The following is a 24097-nucleotide window of genomic DNA, read 5'->3' on the forward strand; positions in this document are numbered from 1 at the left end:
AAAGCACTAAAAAGGAAATGTGTTTGTTATAAAAGATTATAAGTATGTAATTACAAGTGTTTTCGTTACCTTTTTGAATAGCAGTTTTACTAGCACATTATTATCAGTTTTATTTATTGATATATTAAGCCTGAGGAATTTTTGAAATTGGCATTAGTTTGACTTAAAAACAAAGTATTTACGTAGAAGCATTAATAAGGTAAAACATTTTGCTGGAAAGTAAGATTTATTTTTTTGAAGCAAGGAGATTGTAAATTAGGAAACATGTAAAGGATTTTGTTGTTAATTCAAACACTTGATAAATGTTGTATATGATTTATATGGAACATACTTTACCACCTTCCCCACAAGCTGCTCTGATAAAGCCATATTAATTTCTGTTACATTTTTTCAATATTTTGCAAGAAATCGAGAAAAAAGGTCTGAAAAAATCTTAATCAATAAACCTGTTAAGCACGATTATCGGGCAGCCGCCAAGTGAGCAGCCCGCTCAATGCAGAGCAAACACAGGGAAAAAGCAGAGCAAAGTCAACAAAGCCAGGGGAAAACACAACGGCAAAGACAATACGATTGCAGAATGTTGACAGAGGAAAATGGACAAAGTCAGAGCCGAGAAAAGCTCGGCTTAGAGAGCCGAGCTCAAGCTCTCCGGACGTTGTTGGGCTCTCCTCCATTCGGTGACAACGTGCTGCGCATGCGCAAAGTCGGCATCGAAGCGGCAATAAACCCGTTTTCTGAGGCGCAGACGGACCAAAATTAGCGAGCGATGAGCTTTCGACGGAAAAGCAAACGCAAAGCCAGCCGAATTCCCATTTTTATGCCAACTCCGAGTTGGCCAATACGATCTGCAATTTCAGTCTGCAAGCGGTCAGCCAGGTGAACGGCAGCCAGCCCAGCTGGTCTCTAAGTAAGTGGGCGTTATCGATCGGTTGCATATATATATATGAAAACGGATTATATATGCGAGTCTCTCTGTGCGTGAGAGAGCTGGGAAAATTATATAAAAAAGTGACCAAAACAAATCGAAAATTTCAATATCAGTCGAGCTAAGAAAATGGCTGCAAAGTGTTCAAACCTATTGTGAATTCCCTGAAAGTCCTTAAAACAAATCAATCGGAGCTAATGGCTGCTACTTGAAATAAAAGAGAGATAACCGCAAATGCAGTTACAAAATCAGCCAAACAACAATAAAAATTTCCACAAGTGCACTAACACAAACACAGGACCACAAAGAAAACTGCAGCATTAATACAAGTGCAAAAAAGAAAAACATAAATGATTTTTGCCTTTGTGTGATTTTGCGTGTGCTTGCGTTTGTGTGAGTGCCAACTTTTATGAGGTTAAATTTTTATTGTTCATTTAAGAAACGCAATAAATTGAAACAAAGTCAACTAAAGACATTTGGAAAAATCATCGCAGGAAGATAAAACCAATGCGAAATCATTGAACCCTTTTTTGGATTATACAAAACAAAATTTAAACACCTGAAACAAGGTAAGTTTGAAAATTTGCATTCGCTTGTTAGAGGGCTCTGCAGACCTTATCTGCAAGTCAAACACCTCGTAAGGGCTCAACACCTATTAAAACACCCTTCCTACTACACGAAAAAAATACTTTGTTGGTTTTCAAGCTCTGTTCAAAATATTTTTTTTAGTTTTTAGTAGACGAGATCGATATTGTATTGTTTATACAGAAAGAGAACAGAACCAAAAATAAAAAGTTGTACTCAGTTTAAGGTCAAGGTCCATTATTTTCGACTTAAAAACTGATTTGATAAGAATACTGTGTAAAGAAAAACATTGATTGGATAACATCAGGTCCATATTGACTTTATTTTCTTTCTCTGCTGTAAAATCTGCAGCTCTCATGGCCAAAAAGCCGTTTTGCAAACACAAAAGTACAAAAATGATCTCAGGCGTTGCTAATTATTTCGCTGCGCGTTGTCCATTGTAAGACACTCTACGCCCCCTCCGCCCCCTTAGGCCACAGTATATATCCCCCTAATTTCTGCAGTTACAGTTTATATTGGTGTTTGTGTGAGGAGATGTTTGAATGGTTTGCGCATCTTCAGCGAACAACACCAACACCAGGGCAACAGCGAATATGGCCAACATAACTGAGCCAAGATTTTACTTTCATCATCATCAGCAGCAACAAAAACAGCAGCAGCCACAAGCAACAAACGAAATTTTGAAATTTTACTTTCATCCATTTATTTGGCGCTTTTCACTCTCCATTTCTTCTACCGCTTACAGTTTTCCACAATTAAAAAACTTCAAAATAATATTTGCCTAATTGTCTCTCAGTAGAGCAGAAGTTAAATAATAGTTTTTTTTTTTGTTGTCTGGGAACTGAACTCTTTGCAAGTTCAGGTCAGAGTCAGTGAGTTACCCAACCTGAATGGGCGACTGAACCTATTTGACGAAGAGCTTTGGTAAATGCAAAAACGCAGCTAAGAAATAAAACAAACACAAATTGATTTTGATTTGTGTGTGGCCAAAAAGGAAACTCTGTTTTCACTTGCTGCCAACGACTCACAGGCATGAAGATGCTGTGCAGCGCAAAGAGATGAAGAAAAGCCGAGAAAAGCAACTAATGGGTTCCATGTTCATCACAGATTTAGGTTATAGATATGAAAAACGATGCATTTAAATACAGCTGGAGTTTTTATTTTGTCGCCATTAAAGTAATTAGCTTAGTTTATTAAAGTGGATTTTTTTTACGTAAATAAATTTAAAAAATGTTGTTTCTTGAAAACCGTTGAGCTGAAATAAAACGAAGGCTTCTAAGAAATATGCAAATAATATCACTTGCCGAAATATATCTCAGTTCATTAATAATTCAGACAGTGAATATTTCTCAGAACTAATTATGTTTAATGAATACAAATAGTTTAACAAATTACCGAATATTTCTCATGTAGCACGCGCTATACATATTATAGAAGATGCTTTTGATATAATCTATACAAATCAAAACAAAATCTTCGCAACAACTTTAATGAATTTATATCAAGGCTTCTGAGAAATACGCTACACATTTTAAGAATACTAATTGTTTCCGTTAGTCATAGTTAAAACAAAGTCTTTTTAGCAAAAGCTATGCTTCGCTGGTTCTAATTAAATCTTTAAGAATGAGCTTCCCCTTCCTGTGAACTAGTAACCCACGTTGCTTTATTAATAATTAATAAAAACTAAACGACGATTAAACGTATTGCAACTATAAAACTAAGTGAGCCGTAAAAATGTTTCACATTTCCGACATTTCCAAAATTATGGTTGTGCCATTGAGTACCATGAAGAGCGTTCGACTTCAAAAGTCTGCACTGCACCAGTAAACCACAAAAAAGTCGACCTTGAAAGTGCCCAAGACAAGCTCTCATAATATCTTATAAAGATGCTAATTTCTTATGACAACGAGCAACTTGTATTGGCCAGCTGGCAACTGGCTAAGAGAGATGATGGCAGACTGAAAAAACAACCACAAGAAACTTGTCACCGACTTCTGTTTCTATCGTGCAACCGGATTGGGACAACTTGGTTAATAAATTTTGATCCAAAAACTCGTTGTTGACGTCAAAGAAATTTATACCCAAAATATGCACGAATAAAGATGTAAACGAAAATGAGAGTCTGCTCCCAGACGAACTTGCTTATGGCCATGATGCATCTAACAACAAGACAATAAAATTAAAAACTTATAAAACTTTAATTTAATTGCTCATTGTGTCTGTGTGGGGCGAAACCTTCGGGGCTTTTGATTCTAGGCGCCTTTTATTGTTTAAAAAAAAAACCCCATTCAAAGTCAGAGAATCTCTGAACAGATGGAAAAATTTGCAAAGTTTCAAGGAAAATCCACCGACGATTTTTGCCATTTTAATGAGAATCTGATGCAAATGTTCTATTAAAAATCAAATAAATTTTAAAGCCTCTAGCCAAATTAAAAATGAATTTCCTAAACCAGATCCAGATTTTTTTATTGTTTCCGTTTCATCTCGTTATTTTGCTGCAGTCGAACGAGTCTAAAGATCCATCAATTAATTCCAAAACAAAGGTAGCAACAAAAATACAACTCACCGGTATTTGTCATCGTGCTTAGCCTTGAATTTGAACTTGGCCAAGACAATAAGGCCTGCTAGGCATCGACTTTTCGAGACATCGTTTATTGTCTTGTCTCTCCGATTTCTTCGCGGTCTGTAAAAGATTAGAGGAAAAAATTATTAAGTTAATATTTCATTAACAAACAAAGTGCTGCACTAAATTCGAAATTTTGTACAAAAAGCAGAGCCATAAATTACCTTTGTTTAGCACAGGGCAATTTATCACCGATATTCGAAGACACCTGATGGCTAAGCTAAGCTGACCTTAACTTTCAGTCAAGACATAAAAATGGGAATGATGTACATGAATGGGAAAAACTAAACAGAAGTTGATGAATGGAAGGCCTGTGTATATTAAGCTTAGCATGTGGGTAAAAACTATAATATTTTCAGTATTTTGACAGCTTACAAGTTAGGCTTAAAAGAAGGCCTAAGTTCTAAAGTATGAGCACCCACACAATTTTTGAAACTGTGCAAATATGAAACCAAAAGTTTTGAAAAAAAAACATTTTAATTATTTTAAATTGCTTGTTGTTACACTGAAGGCAAACAAAAAGACAAATATTCCGCCCACAATAAAATCTGAAAGCACAATCCAAAAACGGTTTTAAGAGTTTTTAGTCTTTTCAAGAACCCTTTGGCATTTCGAGTCAGGCATTCGTTTCCATCAAAGTTGTTATCTCTGTCAAAACCAAAAACCATTATCATATTTAGTCAGATATTTATCTCCGCACTCGGCCCACACAGTCGGGCGAAATGTCAAAAAGTGCAAACCAGCTAAGCCAAACAACAAACCGACTGGCAAACACTCAATAAGACAGGCCGAGAGACATCAAATCCAATCAAATCTCCACTTAAAATGCACGACACACTTTTGGTTAAACAACAGCACCAAAACAGGGTGTGATCGGCAAAATCTTTGAACTCATGGCACTAAAGTTGAGCACAAATTGTGCCATGCATAAACAGAAAGGTGGGGGAGGAGCTTCCCCAGCAATTCGCAATGCCCATCAAGTATACGCCCCGTGTGCAGGTCCAAGGAGACTCCAGCAAACAATGCACAATAAAAATACTTTTCGGGAGAAACAAATTGCATTCAACTTTGGCTATCGACTGCCAAATTACGGTGCTCCAATGATCTTTTCCGAGCCAAGCGTTTTGCATTCAATTTCGGAGCCCAGAAACGCATCGAAAACGAAAGTTTTTTCTCGTTCGCTTTTCAATTTGTTATAGTTATGCATTGTGTTTTTTTTGTGCGGTCAAACTGTTTATTTACTTGCTTGCCAGTGCGGCTGGCACCACCCTTTCAATTTCGCCCAGCCAATCGCTCTCCTTACGTAAGTCCAACCCACCGAAGTGACATTGAAGGCTGCCAAAGCTAATTATGCAATTACCCGACACCCGAGACGGAAATCGGAAAGTGAAGCTGATTAAAGTGTACACAATAAGTGTGTACACGAAATTTGCAGTGATTGCATTAGTAATTGATCGATTTGTGAACAAACGAAGCTAATTTAGCTGGTAAATAAAGACGTTTTTGTACATTTTATGTTTTAAAATGAATGCTTTTCAGCTAGTTTTAAACTTCCTGAGGAGTTAAAAACTATGAGAGAGGGCAGGTAATATACCTATATATTTTTTAGGTTTCTTGCGTGTTAATTTCTTAGAGTAATTTCACTTTATACTCAACGCTCTGAAAAATACAATTGAATAGCTAACCACCAAATATAAAAACTTTCAGCCGAGAACACTTTCTAAATCCAATTTTGGATAGAATGCATTTCTGCATAGGTGTTTCCTCCAATGTCCCCTATCGCTATATAGATTCAACTCTTACCGCCTGGAATGACAAGCACAAAAGTAACGTTAATCATGGCACGTGATTCGAATATTGAAACAATATTCAGTCCAGAACTCTCGAGCTCACAACTCAATTCGAAACCATGAAAGAGAAACAATGTCCAAGAGATTTCTTTTTTTTTACTTTGGAAGCGTTCAGCGACTTTAGCAGAACATAAATCTTCCACAAAGGTGCGGAGGTGTGTCCGAAATTCAGAAATGAACATAATATTTTGTACATTTTTTATTTCAGTTACCAAACCACCGGAGAACTGAAGCCCTCAAAATGAAAAAAGCCAAAGGCTGGCTGTTAATGACAGCAACAGGTGAGTTGGATTGAGTTGGAGGACACTCAACTTAACCCAAAAAACCACTTAATATCGTTGTTCGAACCGGACCATGATATAATACCAATCCTTGTCATGTTATGCAATTTGTGGCGGCTGTGAAATTTTAATTAATTTAAACTTCGTTTCCCTTTCGATGTAGTGCTGCTACTCAGCCTGTTGGCCACCACAGAAGCCGCCCTGCCCTTCAAGAAGGTGTCCATTGCCAAGACACCCGTCTCCACGACCAGCACCACCAGCACCACGACGACGGAATCGCCTGCCGTCGAGGAGGAGGAAGTGGAGGAGGAGCAGCCAGTGCCCAGCGGAGATGGCGGCGACAGTAGCAAGGTGGGCATATAAATCATAAAAGATATATTCATGGATCACTTATTTTTGTAATCCATTTTTTCAGTCGGACAACGGAACTCTGTCGAAGAACTCCAAGCTTACGGGCATCCCGCAGATCGATTACATCTGGGATCCCAATCTCCCCAGGGAACTGAGAGGGTAAGTTATGTTCACCAAAAATTTTAAATAATATAACACAATATAGAAGAACATAAATCATTTTTAAATTGGTTTGATTTAAATAAAAACTATAAAGGCTTTTATTTATTTAGCATAACTAAAGAATATTATTGTTACTCAATATAATATTAATATGAGTCTTAATTTTATTTGTCTAGATTTTATTTTATAAATAATTTTAAAAATATTTTGGGTATTAATTGCGCTGTTTCCCCACAGCTATAACCTGTCGACGTATCCCTTCCTGTCCACCGTGCCGCCCATGGATGAGATCCACTTTAAGTGCGAGGGCCTGCACGACGGCTTCTATGCCTCCATTGAGTACAAGTGTCAGGTGAGTGAGCCGGCGTGACCTTGTCTGATTAATACCGACGTAACATAATTGGTCATCAAACCTAAACCTAAACAAACCAAGCCCAACCCAATCCAGCCCTCTGCATGTCCAGCAATTTCTCTTTTTCAACTGGCAACGTGACGCCAAAAAGCTGAAACTTGTTTGCGCCTCGATCTTGACCCCAAAACCGGGCAAAAAGAAGCGCTAAACGATGGCTAACCGAGCGGATTAGTTATGGCCAAATGTGATTAACCCGAGCTGGTCTCGTTGCAGATCTACCACCACTGTGTCTATGGCATCAGACACGACTTTCTGTGCGCCAACTTCACGGCCTTCGACCAGCGCACCTTCATCTGCCACTTTGCATCCGATGTGGACTGCGAGGGATCCCAGAAGTACTGGAACAGGTTAGTCTTCGTCAGCGGGAAATATATTAATTTGCATATATTTTATTGTACGAATAATTTACACATATTTTGGGTATTAATTCCATTGTTTTGCCGCAGGAACGATGAACTCTACATGGCCACCACAACCACATCGACGAGCACCACCACAACGCCGGCGCCACCCACACAAGCTCCGCCACCTCGTCGTCGTCCTCAAAGACCGCAACGTCCGCTGAGGCGACCCCTTAACCGCCGACCCATCGATGACTATTACTACGAGGATCAGGACCAGTACGAGGACGATTACTATGAGGAGCGTCCCGTTAGGCGACCCAAGCCAAGACCTCGTCAAAGGAAACCCCAGGTGGAGCTGGACTACGACGATGAGTATGATGAGAAGCGAACGGAGGTGAAGAAGCCCATTAGGCGGAATAGAAATCGCTACCGCGATGAGGAGGAAATCCAGGAGGAGGACTACGACGAGCGGCCAAACAAGAGGGCGAGGGGCAAACCAACTGCAGGACCTGCGGGTCGGAAAGTATCTCCCAGGAAACCAGGACGCGCAGAGGAACGTCGCAGCTTCAACGAAGATCGTCCGCTGGGAAGAAAAAGGACAACTCCATCATCCGCTTTAGATGACCTGGACGAGTATGAAAAGCCCTACGGCGGAGTGGATCAGGAAGAGGCGGCCGAGGAGCAAACGCCGCAGAAGGTGAAGACCACTCCGAAGCCCCTCACTGAGTTTATCACTCCCAAGGCGGCAGCTGCATCCGTTTACGCTCGTCCACGGGCTCCTCCAAGGATAGCTCGTCCCGTTCCCATCAATGAAAAGAAAAAGTTCTCTTATCCGGTGCAAAAGATCACGGCCACCACTCAACCACCATCGAACAGCGCCCAGGAGGAGGAAGACTACCCGGAAGAGCAGGCGGAGGAGGACTATGAGCAACCTCCGGTTAGGAACACACCACGCAGGCGTACACCTGCCCCTCGAGTGGAGCAGAAACCCACGAGAAACACTTTGCGGAAACCAGTGACGGACAAGAAGCCGGCCGATGACGAGTACTATGAGCCGGCGGAACAGGAACCTGTGAGGAAACGCAAGCGTCCTGTGGCTCCCAGATCGCGTGTGACCGCAGCAGATGTGGACTTCGAGGATGAGGATTACGAGGAGAGCCCGGCGCCCGTTTCCACAGCGGCTCCATTGAGAAACCAGAGACTGAGAGCGAAGACAACGACCAAGAAGCCAACAGTGCCACCGCGTCCTCGTCAGCCCATTGTGGAGCAGGATGAGGAGCTGGAGGATGCGCATCCAGCGGAGCCCGTCGAGGAGGAGGCACCGGCACCCAGAACGCGGGCCAATTCGTTGAGCGGGCGAACTGCAGGCGCCCAGCGTCCTTCATCGGTACGTGTGGTCAAGCGACCCTTCCTGCCCTCCAGGGGCGGCAGTCCATATCTGCCCCGGGGCCTTCAGCCGGTGGGCGTGGCCCTGCGACCGCTGCCCACCACTGATAGCACACCCATCGACATGGGATCGACCATTTCGGGAGTGCGTCTGCTTGAGCATGGGGCTCCATTGCTGCGGGGAAGTCCCGACAGCGGGGAAGATGACGAGGAGGTGGGTCCCCCATCGCCCAGTCCGCCAAGGACGACTCTGCCGCCACGCAGTGCACTGCCCACCACGCCAAAGCGGGTGGAGCCACAGCGGCCCAAGCTGAATCTCGACGAGCTATACGAGAACGACTACGACGTGACGCTAAACGATGCACTCGATCCCACGCTGAAACCGCTCTCCCCGCAGCATTCGCATCCACATTCGCATCAGCTTCCATATCAACAGCAGCAGCAGCAGCAACAGCAGCAATCGCAGCGCCAATATGCGAGTGCATATAATCCATTTGCCTATCAGCCAGCGTATCAATCACCAACATCCGCTTCAGCATCAGCATCCGCACCTGCATCCGCATCAGCATCCGCATCGCAGTCGCAACCAGCGAACTATCATAGTGATTCCTATTTCTCGTCGACAGATATACGCCGGCGGGCTGTTGTCCCGGCGCAAGCCTCGCGTCCACATCGACTCGAATACGCTGCTGCCGGAGGAGCAGTCGGCGGACCATCCGGCAGAGGAGCCGTCTCCGGGTCGGGAGTGAGCCGGAGCTATCAGCCGGTGGGCGGACGGATTGCCCAGCATTTCTACGATGACTTCGCCTACTGAAAAGTTCGCTTGTAATAAGGTTAGTTTCACTTCGATTGAACAGCTCAAGATCCTAACCAACGTCGCATTCTCTCTAACTTGCAGTTTCTTCAGCTGTAAATAAGTTTCCCCTACACAAGGAGAGTTCCAATTTGGTGCACGGCTCCAACTTCTTAAACAAATCTGTCTCTACCTTAGTCGTTTAGCCGCGAAAACCTACTCGTAATTCAGCAAGGCTTGGGACATATACCAAGCACTAGCCGGTAAAAAACAACATAAGCGATATAAACTTTTCAAATTTTTACAAAACCCTGTATTTGAATTAACAATTTAATGATCTTACGAAATAATTCCTTTTAATTACACTTTGGTCGCTTATGCTATTTTCTCTGAGCTCCATATGTCCCGAGCCCCTACTTATATATACGTTGTATAATACTCAAATGTCGTGATAGTAGCAGCTTGCGAATTTGACTGCTAGCTCGAATCCAGTAGATTGTAAAACTAATTTCCTCCCATTCGTTTATCTCCGACAAATGAGAAAGAAAAACTGAAAACATCCAGCAAATCAGAGAAATATTAAACAGCAGCCTCGATCTTTAATGTACATTTAGAGAGAGTGAAAACTTAATGTGTTAATTTAAAATTGCAATTCGCATACAAGTTGTCGATAATATTTAAGTTTTGTCGGAGATCGTGTTCGTTGTGGAGAGCCCAGATCCAAGACTTAAGTCGGAGTGCATAACAATCAAAACAAAAACCGAAATAAATTAAAAACGTACTGAAAGTAGTGTTTTTCTTGGCATCGCTGATTGCTAATTGGTTTGCAGGCACATCTTCAGGTTCTCCGTTTCCTCCTCCAGATTATCAAGTTTTTTCATTAAAATAATCTGAAATGGATGCAATGTAAGTACAAGAGCAATTTTTGGGGAGGTATAAAACACAATATTCACCTTAGCTGCCGAGACAATTTCCGTGGCCACTCGAAGAGGCATGTGTTCCAAAGATTGCACCAAGAGCATGGGTTTTATTTTGGCTACATCCTCAATGGTTCTAAATCCTGCTGCATACATTTGCTTGGCGCGATTCTGGAAGCAAATATATTTGAAGTTTACATACCGATGGGGATTTTTGCGATTCTTGTATATTTACAATTTTGACTGCTGGCAGTTCCATTAACGGCTCCAGCTCATAAGTGCTGCAGCGATCCATTTTGTGCAAGATCCGCTCAAACAATGGTTTATAGCACCAGAACTCTTCCAGTTCCTCGCACAAACGAACTATGGCACTTGAGGCGGCTACAGACTGGCTGATCAGGTGCTGCAGAGTTCCCCGTTCCACATTATACTTGGTGGCCACATTGGGAATTGGCAGGAGATTTAATATATCCGACAAGATCAAGACTTTGTAGAGGCGATTAAGCTGCAGGGACAAAGGTCCCTGGACCGATTGCGTCTTGAATAACCTGGCTGCATGGGCTTCTGTGAAACCAAGTTGCTTAAACAGAGCCTGAGAATCAAGTGGAAGCGATGTGTATACTCCCACAAGGATGCCAGCATCGGCCGGAAACAATTCGTCGCCTCTTTCATTTGAGTTGAAGCACACAACCAAATACAGTAAATGGAAGTAGTTGGTTAGGATGAGCTGCTGCTGCGCCTGCTTTAGTTCCTTGTGGATGGCACTCGCCCGTTTGTAATCAATACCCGCTTTGAAGGCAGCTCTTCCAATGCTGGTTAACTTAAATTGAGTGGACTGACTTATAAGTAAACGTCTCTCGCCAGGTCGATTGGTCTGATTCACATCCTGCGTTGTTATTATCTCTGAAGAGTTCACCTTACATTTGGCAGTTGGTTCGGCTAGTTGCAAAACCTTGTTTTTGAACATCTCGCGAAGAATTCGGAGCACTATATCATCCACCGCCACTTCCAGGGCGCTTGCCTGCACAGACAAAAGGGTGCTCTTTACGAGCCGATTCAAGTCCCGTCGACATTCTGCTAGGTTCAAACCAACTACGCTTAATATCAGGGACTGAAAGATCAAAAATTAACATACTAACTCTACTTAACAATTTACTTGAAGAAGTAAACAAATAAAGACGAATCAATCTTTGTAGGTTTCTTTTAGCAAAAACTTACTTGCAAACCGACTGCTTCCATCTGATCCATTGAACTTAGGGCTTTATCCATAGGTGAGAAAAGCATTTGGCCGACCTGCAGATTATCTTTGCTCTGTGCTATCAGAATACTCTCTCCAGCTTCTCCCAATCCGGCGCGACCAGCGCGTCCCACCATTTGCTTGTACTTGCACAAAGTCATAAACTCCTGGCCCACATAGGGAGCTCGTATGATAACCCGCTTGGCCGGGAGGTTCACGCCCGCTGCTAGAGTGGAGGTACAACAGATGACTGTGACGACTCCGAAGCGATAGGCAGTCTCTATGTACTTCCTCTCATCTGTTGTTAACCCCGAATGGTGATATGCAATGCCAAAGGGCAGAGTTTTTGCCAACACCGGGCTAAGTACGCCACACATTTTATCCAGGGCATCCATTAGATCCACCTTCTCCTTGCGCCGATGCTCAAAGAACTTTTGCTTCGGCAGAATGCGACTGAGAAGAAGGGCCACATTCTCACAGTTCTTGCGAGTCGGGCAGAAAACGAGGCAACAGTGTTCCGGGGCACACTCGCTGATTAACCCAGCCAAGTGGTCAGGATCCGCACGTTTCACAGCTTCGCTATACTGCAAACAAAAAGAATTAGTTTTAGTTATGTATTGGTACATATATTTTAAATTTTGTTACTTGCATTGTAATTAACACTGCGACTGGGGACGAATATCTCCTCAAGCGTTTGTCCTGCCGAATTGATTTCCAACAAATCTGGACCACATTTTATGTACTCCTTCAGTTCCACTGGTCGAAAGCCTCTTGTGTAGACATCGGCATTCAGAAAGGTTGATATTTCGTTTAGGTTTCCTATTGTGGCACTCATGCCGACAATTTGTATGTTGGCTGAAAGCAGCCGGTGCTTAATGCATCAAAAACGTTGTAAAAAACTAACCCACTTACCATTTAAAAACATAACTTTTGTAAGAAATGCCTCCAAGGTGGCGCCTCTGCCTTTTTCACCAATTAGGTGCAGTTCATCCACAACCACAAGACCAATTTCATGGGGACGTTGTACATCTATCAGACTGTCCATGAGAACCGCACCCTTTTCAATTGATGCAATGAACAGGCTGCGTCTCTTGCGACGCGGCTGCGGCGGACATTTGCCCTTGCCGGCTGTGTACTCCTCAACAATGAAATTCAAGTCGATGGCGAACGGTGACATGGCGCTTACCTTCTCTTGGACAATCGACACATATGGCAGGATAAACAACACATTGCGTTCGCGACAAAGAAGTTCTCGCAGCATAAGGATCTCCGCAACTAGGGTTTTTCCACCACTCGTGGGCAGGGCATAGATAAGATTCTTTCGCTGCCTGATCGCAGGTAGATTCAGACACTCGTCCTGCCATTCTACAACATAAAAAATACTTAAATCATATTTCCAGTCTAAGTTAGTCGGCCTTACCATAAAGACTCTTAATGCCCTTGTGTTCGAGGATCATCTTTTTGACCTTATCGGGGAGGCCATAAAATTCGCCCTTGCTGGGAAATTTGTTCTTGTTTTGCTGTTCCTTTTCAAAGTCTGCAAAAGCCTGCGTCTCCCAATTGACTGGATCTAAAATAGAATGGTTTTTCAGCTCCTCAGAGGTCACGTACTGAGTGCCCTGTACTATGCCCTCTATCACAGATTTTGAGATAAAGGACATGGACTCGTCCTTAACAGCGTGCTGAAGCTTCTCTGGAGTTCTGGGCACTTTAAAATTCACTGCCTCCAAAAAGAGCTGTGTATTTTGGATCATGGGTTCACTAAAGTCTTCGGTGCCATGAAAAATATCTTCCATTTCGGCAATGCTCAGATCGTTGAGGTTGATTTTCTTAAACACCTCATCCGCGTTTTCCTCGTCTGACATATCAATTTTATTATGATCATTACCAATCCCAGCATTTTTGAATTTGGAGGGTCTATTTGGTGGTAATTCCTGAATGTCTGGAAAGGATGTGTCTCCGAAGAGTTCCAGCCCTTCATCCGAACCACTTTTCTGCAACTTGTTGCTTGTTGATGCCTGCGTTCCGAAGAGGTCCTCCTTCCGCTCACCCAGCAAATCCTCCAGTTTTGCATTTGAAAAGAAGCTGTCGTCGTCGTCGCCCTCTGGCCAAAAGAGGTTCTCGCTGCAGTGGCGCTTCGCATTGCTTCCGCCAGATGCATTTGTCAAATCTAAATTTCTTTTATTGCTTATATTTCGCTTATTCGCCATTTGGCGCCCGATAGTGTGACCGTCGCGAGGAACTGCCAGAATAATTATGGCCAGGGCTGCAGAGCATCAACTTTGAGTTTAGTTTAGCCAGTCAATAAGTCACAGTTGGTAATTTTATTGTTATTGAGAAAAGGACTTTTTAAATTTACAATGATTACATTTAAGCAACTGGAACTTTTAATAATAAAAAGGAACTGACAAATCTTTAAAGAAAATAAATTATAAGGAAATGGATATTTGCATATTCCGAAAAAGTGAAACACAATTGACAACAACCACTTGTTTATCTGTAGTTTGGTCCTTAGAAAAAGCGGTCACACTGAACACAACTGCCGCAATTTTGGTTTCTAATTTCATAAAAAAAAGGAAATAATTTTATTCTTTTCATTCAGAACAGAGCGTAAGGGACAGTTGCCCAGGATGAGCGGGTGGTATCTGCAGCACGTTACCACTGGCCGCCGCTACATCCTGTACAACGGAGATAATTCGGTGGGTCGCCACTCGCGCTGCAGGATTGTCCTAGGCGCAACCTACCAATATGTGTCTCGGGAACACGCGAAACTTATCGTCAGCGACAATGAAGTTATATTGGAGACGCTGGTAAGTCACCCTATCGCTACTGAATGTATATGCCTAACATTTTCACTATAGAATCCTCTGAACGGAATCTTCGTTAATAACGGCAAGCTGGGCTCAAAAATCAGAAGGATGGCAGTGGAGGATGGCTGCACTATTAGCCTAGGAGTTTCGGGCGTGGATGTCAGTGAAATAACAAGCCTTCATGCTATATTTTACCTAAGGAAAATGGCACCCAATGTGGCGGAGGTCATCATCTCGTCCGACGATGACGACACAACGCCGCTGCCCGCCGTGAAGTCCTCCTCGGGCAAGTTGCCCACCGAATTCAACCTTAATCAGCAAATTCCCGAGATGGGGAACATTCAGAATGAGGAGGAGCAGCCCTCAAGCTCCGGCTTGCATCTTCCAAAAATACCAGTTGTCAAGCAGGAGGCATTAAAGGCCGCAACTGAAAATATTAAAACAATCTTTGGCGAGGCCAACGAGGATATACTCCTTCCCATTCTAGACATTAATCCATATCTTTTCAACGAGCTAAACAACAAGACCGTAGGTGTTGCAACCGCTCACTCAAAAATTTTCGACGGCGACGTCATTGAACTGGATACAGATGTAAATAAGGAGCAGCCGGATTCGGAAAGGCAACAGCAAATCGACAGTGGATTGGCACCGCCAAAACAAATCGACGTTATTGAATTGGAAATGGGTGCAAATAAAGAAAATTCAGAGTCGGAAAAGCCGCAGCAAGCCGCCGAGGCCTTGCCGCGTGAAGAAATCGGTGAGGAGGAGCTCGAAGAGAACTATGCCCATTCTCAGGCTGTATATATGGAAATGAAAACTGAAATGGCCTATGGCGATGAGGAAGAGGACTTCCTTAACAATAATGGCCTTGATGACGTAGCACAAGGGTCCCCCTCGGGCTCTGCTTACGATGACGACGTCGTCATCAACATCAGTGATTCTGATGACGATGAGCTGTACGATAAGGTGGCCGACTGGTCCAAGCTTCTCAGTCAAAATGTGGTTCCAGATGTGCACCAATTGTCCCAGGCATACCCGATGCAGGAGGAAGAAGATTCAGACTCGGATCGGGATGTTGGAAACAAGTTGCCAAGGGCTCTACGCATAATCTCCTCTAGTGAGGATGAGTCTGGCGACGAGGTCATGTCTTCGAACGATCACGTTGTGCGCCAAGGTAATATTACTAAGCTATTTTCTATATTTTTCTATTCTTCAACTTTTTTTGATTTACCACAGCCGACAGCACGACTTCAGATCACCCGATTCGAGATTTCTCGGTGCGCGTAAAAAAATACAAATTTAACGACGATGTTAGCTCCACTGAAAGAGTTGAACCCATTTCGGAGAATGATAAACCAAAGCCCAAATCTTGCCTAAAAACTTTGACTAAGGAAGCTGTTAATGACAATGATAAAATGGAGGAAACTGGGTCGTCATCCAAAGATGAAGCGGATCCATCTACAAGACTACTCGACAACCGCTCAAAGTCCAGTAACATGGAACGAACTGAGAAATCGGATGAGCCACTAACCAACAACGAAACGGAAAATTTAAAAGAGAATACTCGCGACATGGAAACTGTTGATAACCGTGAGGAATTGGTGGTAATACTTGAAGCTCCTAAGACTCCAGAAAATATTGAAAAGCCTAAAAGAAATTATAAAAAAAGGACAACCAAAGAAAAAACTGAGCCAATCAAAAAACCACTTCGCAGCCGTTCAAAGTCCTGTTACTTTGACCGACCAGTGAAGGAAGAACCAAAAGACAACAAAAAAAAAGAATCTCCAGAGGAATCTAAAAAACCCGATAAAAAGGAAGCAGATGTAAACAAATCTTCGATACGCCACAGACGCAAGACAATAAATAACCGAGAAGAATTTGAAGCCATTGTTGAGGAAACCCATCGTTATACGCCGACGAAGCCTAATTTAACTAACCCGGTAAATGGTGAACTTCCCAGTTCATCGAAAAGCCCTGCCAAAAGAAGCCCTCGTCTGCTTAACCGTTCAAAATCATGCTGTGTGGATAGTCTTCTCACAGCCAATGAGATTACGCCAACGAAAAGCGATACCTCTACAAGAGTTCAGAACTCGAGTGAAGCTAGATTGACACGCGGACCATCCGTTATTGAGGCTCCATGCTTACCCAGCCATCGTGGAAAGTTGCGAGGGGTTTCGGCAGAGGTTAAGAGAACAAATAAAGATATGCAAAAGGTGATTGAGCGGCAGCAATACCTTAATAACCTGGATGCACTGAAGAGCAAGTGGATTCAGAAACCAAAAGACAAAAAAAAAGAAGATGAGCAAATAAGGGATAAACGGCGCGAAGCCCTAAAAAAGTTATCTGGTAAACCGAAGGAAAATGATAATATCCCCAGTACCAGCAAGAGGAAGCAATCTACAAGTGTACCTACCGTGCAGCACTCCAATCGCGGCGAGTTCCTTACCAAGGGAGTTGAAGGGCCACCGGCTAAAGTAGCCAAAAAGGACGAGGCTAAGCCGACGTTGAAAAAACCAGTTTCCAATCGCCGTCACAGCATTGAATCCTTCTCCCAACAGCTCCAGGCAGCCGATGGAGCCGTTCATCACCCTCAACCACTTTGCCCCCGCCCCGCCGAGCGTAAGGAGGCTTGTCAGGCGCGGAACCAACGCACCTGCAACAAAGTAACCTTTGCCGAAATGGAGCTTTACCGTCAAAATGACGAGGATCTCAAGCGGCTTGCTAAGAAACGAAGAAAAGTGCATTTCAATGACAACGTGACAATACACATTATCGATAAGGTAACCGGGGCCAGTGCTCGGGTGAAGGGTCGCAAGGAAAGCATGAAGCTCAACCTCAGTTCATATCGCGAGCGCCGCGAATGGTTTTGCAAGGGAAACAAACGAGTGAACGACATACGACAGCACTCGCGAAGCATCCTGGAATGGGCTAACCAGTGGCTAAAGCATGGCAGCGTTGATGCGGTGGCCGATAGAGAAGTCCTTTTGCCAATCCCAAGTGATTTTAAATGTTTCAGGCAATACTTGAAGTGAGTTCTTTACCTTTATCGTTAGTTGGCTCATTACTCTTTGCTTATTTTAATTTTGCTTCATGACAGCACCCTTGTACCGTTGATGAAACTGGAGCTGCTCACAACTATCGAAAGGGACTACAAAGTAAACGCCAAAAATAGTTTTTCGGTCGGCCTAAAGACCGTTTCTTCCCAGGATAACTGCTACCGCTTGGTATGCAGAGGTATGTATAGCAGCCATTACGGGTTATAAGTCCATGAATATAACAATCTTTGCAGTGAATAGCAAGCCTTTTGGCAAATTTGTATTATACACCCTTTCAAGTGGTACCCAACTGAACGAGACCTTTGCCAGTCTAGTGGACTTAAAATGTGTGGGTGGTAGGTCGCCATGTAAATGCCTAAGTAATCCGATATTAATCCTTTCTTTGTCCCCGGCAGGCAACGTTTTTGACTTGACGTTTGATATTATTAAGCAGGATATATCTGATGAGACGATCAACAGCCTGAAGCAGTTGACCGCCCGTCCAGTGGTGGATAGTCTTAGGGTCGAGTTAGGGGCTTTGAGTGCTGTCCATCAGCTCTATCGATCGCCGCTCTGTCGTCGCATCCTAAAGCCCACGCAAACGGTGAATGAAGTTTCGCTTCCTAAACAGCCGTTTGTTTTTAAGGGATGCAACAAGCTGAACGAACACCAGGAGCACATTATCATTCGCACTTACCAGCGGGTTATTGACGATCTACAGCCCAGTCTCACCCTCATTCAAGGTCCACCCGGAACGGGCAAGTCAAAGGTTATTTCCGAATTATGTTTGCAGACTCTATACGGAGTAGCCGCCAAACAGCTGGACCGCAAAATCTTGATTTGTGCTCATTCCAACACTGCCGTGGATCATATTGTTGGAATGCTAGGTCGCGTATTACGCCTTATGAGCCACGACCACTTTCAATTGCTGCGTTTCGGGATGCACGATAAGATGACCCATTATTCGCAACCCTTCTCGCTGGAGGAGCATTTCAAAAGACACAAGAATAAGAAGGTTGAGCGACTTGGTGCGGAGAATATTGAAATCCTAAAAAAGCAGCGCACCGATTTAGAGGCGGATATCCTTCGGTTGAAGCAGAACCCGAAGCTGACAGGAACATATCTGCAGCAACAGTTGCACCAAAAAGAGCGACAGCTGCAGCTGATCAACGAGCAGCTAAATCCTGTGCTCACGCAGCGCGAGGAGTTCCAGATCTCTCAATCAATTATTAGTCATGCCAATATCATCTGCACAACGCTTTCATCGTGCGTGAAGCTAGCCAACTATGTGGACTTCTTCGACATCTGCATCATTGACGAGGCCACCCAATGCACTGAGCCCTGGACACTGCTGCCCATGAGATTCAGTCTTACCCACCTGGTTTTGGTAGGCGACACCCAACAACTGCCGGCGGTGGTGCTTTCCAAAAAAGCTACAGAATATGGCCTTTCCAATTCGATGTTTGATCGCATTCAGAGGAGCCTAGATAAACAGCTAGATATGCCGGGTGGAAATCAGTTCGTGCACACGAAAATCTTCAAGTTAAGCGTGCAGTACCGCATGCACCCGGAAATTTGCCGTTGGCCAAATAAGTACTTCTACGAGGATCAGTTGGTGAATGGTAATGGCACCGAGCGTTTGGCTTCCCCGCTGATACCCTACTGTGTAATCAACCTGAGTTACACCCAAGATAGCAGCGGTGCTCAGAATAAAAGTATTTGCAACGACGAGGAGGCGCGCTTTGTGGCGAAACTCCTGACGGAGATGGACAAGTATATGCCCACCAATCGCTACAGCTACGGCTTGATTTCACCGTATCAAAGCCAGTGCATGGCCTTGAGTCAGGTGATTCCGGATCATATGCAACTTACGCCACAAACGGTGGACTCGTATCAGGGTTTGGAAAAGGATGTGGTCATCATCTCCAATGCGAGGACACGCGGCTGCGGCTTCCTCACTAACTATCAGCGTCTTAATGTAGCGCTAACTAGACCCCGTCGTTGTCTGGTAATATGTGGCAACTTTCAAGATCTAAAGGTGAGTCGGCTGGTCGCATAGTTATGCAGAACATATTTTAAAACTTCGATTTTGAAATCCATTTCAGACTGTGGACATGTGGCGTCAGTTACTCGACGACGCTCGCCAGCGGAAGGTTTACTTTGATTTGGAGCGCGCACATGTGGACGACCTTCAAACCTCACTGATTAAGAAGATGATGGTGAAACAAACTGAAGTTCTCTAGGGGAAATCAACTAGCCCCAGCCGTTACAAAGTTGAAGTGATTTTATTGAATATTTAGCTTTAAGGGACCACACCAAGTTGAAATTGGGAAAAGAGCTTCCTTTTATGAAATAGTGAACGAAATTCGTTAATTTTTTTTATATTCATTCATTTTCGTATATTTAACATAGACACTTTAAGATTTTTAAATTGAAATCTTTGTACACTTTGTTCATTAAAACACCCCAAACTGCATTTCTTCTATAAATGCCATACATATACTCGTATAACAGGATTTATAAGTAACCGATTATATATCATCTATGTACTTTTTGAGAAAGTTCACGGGTTGAGGATGATACTTATGAATTGTATGACCAAAGGAACGTTCATAAATAAATATTGAATTGATTAATCAATTGTTTACTGTTAACGTATTGCACTACATAGAATTACAGCATTGCAGATTCCTTCCCGATAGCTTGATCGCCTTCTCGTTTCTCAGGTAATTAACTAAAATGCGCTTTAATTATGCTAATCTCCAGCTTCTGGCGCTACTTGCCTGATCATCTCTAAAGTTATAGTTAAGGTAAGTAAATTCACTAACAACACTCACACACACATAGTCGATATTAAATTCATAGTTATTCTGTTTGCTTTGCCTTGCGTTGGATTTGTCACTAGGGCATTAAAATTAATGGAATCGCTTAATAATACGATTGCACAACGTAAGAATTCTGCCAACACAATCGGTTTAACTTAATTCAAGTAAATGAAAACACTAACTTAGGAAATTAACTAAAATGTAGCAACAAAATCTAACTAAGGACTAAAAACATAACAAAAATTATGCCCATATTTACTTATTTTATGTGGCTGCTGAAAAGTGCTTGCCCTTTGCTTACAGATATATATATCAATGTATATATAGAAATTTCGGCATTACATTATTGTAGAACGTACGACTAAAGCAAACATCTTGTCCGAATTTAACCGATTAAGCTTAGGTTAGCATGTCACCCAGGTTGTCCTTAAGCGACTGATAAATTTGGTATTGTTGATCGGGCTTGAGGTTGTAGATTTGTGTCAGCAGCTTCGCCGGCGACGGAGTTCTGATGAAGCTGGATATATAGACGTTGACAAAGGTGGCCATGAGGAACTGACAATCGAAGCGATCCATGATGCCGCCATGTCCGGGAATCATATCGCCAAAGTCCTGTGAATCAAGAAACGTTGTGTAAAACCGGCAATTGTTGGGATTCCAAAAAACTCACCTTAATTTTAAACGCTCTCTTGAAGCCGGAGGCAAAGAAACCGCCAAATGGTCCAATAATGGAGCTAAACAAGCTCAGGGAGATCGAGTGCCAAATAAAGGGGTAGAGATTTAGAGTTTTCCCAATGCCAAACTGGAAATAGATGAAAAAATAATTATTTTCATGTGCAAAAGATGTGAATAAATCTGCATAAATATCCCAGCTGCGAAAACCCATCGTCACTCACCAACTTGAGACTGTATTCCTGCGGCGTGAACAGATAGCTGGGTACACAGGACATGGTCATGCGACCCAGTTCCTCCGAGTACTGGATGGGGCAGATGAAGTACTGGTAGTTGCACAGCACATAGGAGAACAGAATGCCAAAGAGCACGGTGGCGAAGCCACCCCCGATGAAGCCCTCCCAGGTCTTCTTGGGACTGAGCTTGATAAGGGGCGTGCGCCCGAAGAAGAAGCCGAACACGTACGCCATGACATCATTGCACACAATCATGGAGACAGGTACGATGAACCAAATAAGGCCCTCGAATATGTTCTGGATAATAAGGTAGCTCTGGGTGACGACAATCAGCAGGGAGACGTGGGTCCAGGCAAACAGGCTGAACTGCTTGATGTAGTACTTCTTTACGAGCGAAAGCACAAACCAAACGAAACCAATTATGTATAGTGCAAAGGATAGGAAGCGGTGATAGGTCACCAGGAACTTGAGATACTCCTGCAAAAGAAGGACCGGGTAAGTATGATATCAAGGTACAGCATTCAAAACTAATAACTCACCACTCGATTAATGACGACGCCAAAGTAGTCAACCAAATTCTCGCCGTAAAAAAAGTAATTGGAGGTAAGTAAGAAGTACCAAGAGAGACTCCGGAACCAGGGCAAACCATGGATCCGATACACCTGGTACCCAATGGAAATGATTTCCTGGAAGCATTTAACCTGCACCAACAAAGTCTGCAGAGAAAGTCAGGAAATTAGAGAGACTCGTTTAAGATAAATTTCACTGAACTCACCGTGATCATCAAGGCCAGCGGTCCGCCATAGATGATCAATGCGAAGCCGCAGATCATAATCCATGTGAAAATGCCGCGGATGACCCAATTCTTCCATCTGCGGAATGTGAAATATATTATTGTTTGTAAAAGTTCGTATTTATTTAAAATATTTGCTCGCCAACTGCAGCCAGCTGTGGATATGGAATATTTTTGGAATAACTCATACAGCCAAAAAAATATAATTCACACTTTCATAAATTAAGAACAACGCAATGTTTATAATAAGACGTAACGGAAATTGTAAGGAAATATGTTTTGAAAATTTACATATGTTCTTTAAACAACTCATACTACTATAAAATGCAAGAGCTTTTATTTATGCTAAAATAACAAATAATTTAAATGCATAACTCATTACTAGTGGAAACTGTAAGCTTTAAGCAATCGCCAACCTCTCAAAAATTGTAAGAACAGATATTATGAATATGGTTACATACCTATCTGGCAAATCCTTGAGGGCTGAGTCAAGTATTTCGGGTGTCTTGTCGGTTCCTTGTGGCAGATTCTTGGCCAGCTCTTCGACAAACTTCTCCTCGGGAATCTTCTCCTCCTCCGAGTCCACCTGTAAGTAAATTGCACATATTGATTGGATTGTCTGGGAGTGCAAATGGGTCACCTATCGGACGCGATGCGACCGGAGTGCAGGTTTTAAGCACTTTCTATTGGGCGCTGAGCAAAGTCCAAGATACGAGTATGTGTGTGGCGATATACCCATAATCAGAATCACTCGTTTATCCAATACACAGGCATAAAAACGAGAGGGGGACAAAGTGGGCAGACAAAGTGCGGGCTTTTTCTTGGTGGCGTGTTTTGTTTGTTGCCAAATCGTTCGGTTGATAAGGAGACATTTGGGGGCTTATCACCCAGAACATAAGGAAAAAAAAACTTTGCCGGAAGGGGAGGAAGTGTGGCAATGGTAATAGTTCCTAGGTTCTTGGCTTCCGTAATTGTCGTCCGTCCACTTAATTGGATTTGCTGGGAATAATGGCGCTATATTGCAACACAGCAGGTGGGTGATACTAGGCTGCAGTGGGTGGGGGTGGGTTTGTGTTTGTTATTGGATTTTCTCCAGAAGAGAGTTCTTTCTCTCTCTTCCTTTCTCTTTCTCCCACCTGCTTGTGCGTCAGAGAATAACAAAAACACACACACCCACACACATTTGTTGGTATACACACATCAGGCTTTTCTATGCTCCAAGAATTATGCAAATTGGAATGGAATCCGGAACAGGCCGACTTGGATGCTCCACATACAAGTCATTGCCTCACTTACATGATCCGAAGAATCGGCTGCGGAGGAATTGCGCTTATTGGCTGCTCCTCCGGATCCGGAGACGGCGGTGTCCTCCAGTGGCTCCTCCTCGCCCTTCCTGCGTCGCACTTCGGCCATTGTTCCAATGTCCACCGACTGTAATCCCAATGTATTGATTCCTAGCGATTCCGCTCGAGCAGTTCGTTTGTGTTCCGCTTTGCGCGTTCGTCCGAATTAAAATGCTATTTTCTCTCAGTGTTACCTGACGGCTTTACCCCCAAAGGCTCCAACAATGAATTCCACAAAATACTACTGTGAGGTTTTTCCTAAATTTGACTGCCTTACTTAGCCACGTCACAATCCAAAATAAGCAAGTGCTTTCTCCTATTTTAGCTGTTTAAAAATATGCACCATGGAAATGTTTGTGGAACCTTTTAGACAAAACACATTTTATTATTTTTTAATATTTTAGAATAACAAGAAATTTTTTTTGCAGCCTCCCCTTTTTATAAGCAATAGAATTAAAAGTGGTTCATTTCAGTCCCAGTTTCAATCACGGTTAAAATCGTTATATTTGCCGTCCCT

At 43.1% G+C, this 24097-nt stretch overlaps 4 protein-coding genes across 6 annotated transcripts; 2 read left to right on the forward strand and 2 right to left on the reverse strand.

Annotated features, from left to right (window-relative positions):
* The first annotated feature begins 807 nt into the window (after positions 1 to 807).
* LOC108096388 (serine/arginine repetitive matrix protein 1) lies at positions 808 to 10499 on the forward strand. 3 transcript variants are annotated; one of them, XR_001771704.1, is made up of 10 exons: positions 808 to 907; positions 1365 to 1494; positions 6192 to 6264; positions 6428 to 6615; positions 6680 to 6774; positions 7015 to 7129; positions 7403 to 7536; positions 7636 to 8920; positions 9546 to 9752; positions 9818 to 10499. XR_001771704.1 is itself a non-coding variant. In XM_017197953.1 (9 exons), the coding sequence occupies exons 3-8, from the start codon at positions 6225 to 6227 to the stop codon at positions 9731 to 9733; spliced, it is 2670 nt and encodes an 889-aa protein (XP_017053442.1). In that variant the 5' UTR covers positions 808 to 907; positions 1365 to 1494; positions 6192 to 6224; the 3' UTR covers positions 9734 to 9752; positions 9818 to 10499. The 3 variants fall into 3 exon arrangements, 2 of the variants coding, with proteins under 2 accessions (XP_017053442.1, XP_017053443.1); XM_017197953.1 differs by having other exon boundaries at positions 7636 to 9752; XM_017197954.2 differs by lacking the exon at positions 1365 to 1494 and having other exon boundaries at positions 816 to 907; positions 7636 to 9752.
* LOC108096386 (helicase POLQ-like) lies at positions 10305 to 14098 on the reverse strand. The gene is made up of 7 exons (XM_017197951.2): positions 13287 to 14098; positions 12779 to 13231; positions 12516 to 12721; positions 11848 to 12450; positions 10865 to 11740; positions 10666 to 10800; positions 10305 to 10602 (listed from the first exon to the last, which is right to left on the reverse strand). Exons 1-7 carry the CDS (start codon positions 14074 to 14076, stop codon positions 10528 to 10530), a joined length of 3138 nt encoding a protein of 1045 aa, XP_017053440.1. The 5' UTR covers positions 14077 to 14098; the 3' UTR covers positions 10305 to 10527.
* A 288-nt stretch (positions 14099 to 14386) lies between these two features.
* LOC108096355 lies at positions 14387 to 20187 on the forward strand. The gene is made up of 7 exons (XM_017197904.2): positions 14387 to 14676; positions 14728 to 15850; positions 15913 to 17704; positions 17774 to 17910; positions 17966 to 18067; positions 18128 to 19749; positions 19817 to 20187. The coding sequence occupies exons 1-7, from the start codon at positions 14497 to 14499 to the stop codon at positions 19952 to 19954; spliced, it is 5094 nt and encodes a 1697-aa protein (XP_017053393.1). The 5' UTR covers positions 14387 to 14496; the 3' UTR covers positions 19955 to 20187.
* On the reverse strand, positions 20077 to 23809 carry LOC108096356 (phosphatidate cytidylyltransferase, photoreceptor-specific). The gene is made up of 7 exons (XM_017197905.2): positions 23534 to 23809; positions 22699 to 22823; positions 22220 to 22316; positions 21984 to 22160; positions 21433 to 21921; positions 21207 to 21338; positions 20077 to 21148 (listed from the first exon to the last, which is right to left on the reverse strand). Exons 1-7 carry the CDS (start codon positions 23648 to 23650, stop codon positions 20936 to 20938), a joined length of 1350 nt encoding a protein of 449 aa, XP_017053394.1. The 5' UTR covers positions 23651 to 23809; the 3' UTR covers positions 20077 to 20935.
* Positions 23810 to 24097: the final 288 nt, after the last annotated feature.

Source organism: Drosophila ficusphila, unplaced genomic scaffold, assembly GCF_018152265.1.
Source record: "Drosophila ficusphila isolate 14025-0441.05 unplaced genomic scaffold, ASM1815226v1 contig_106, whole genome shotgun sequence".
NCBI classification, from domain to species: Eukaryota; Metazoa; Arthropoda; class Insecta; order Diptera; family Drosophilidae; genus Drosophila; species Drosophila ficusphila.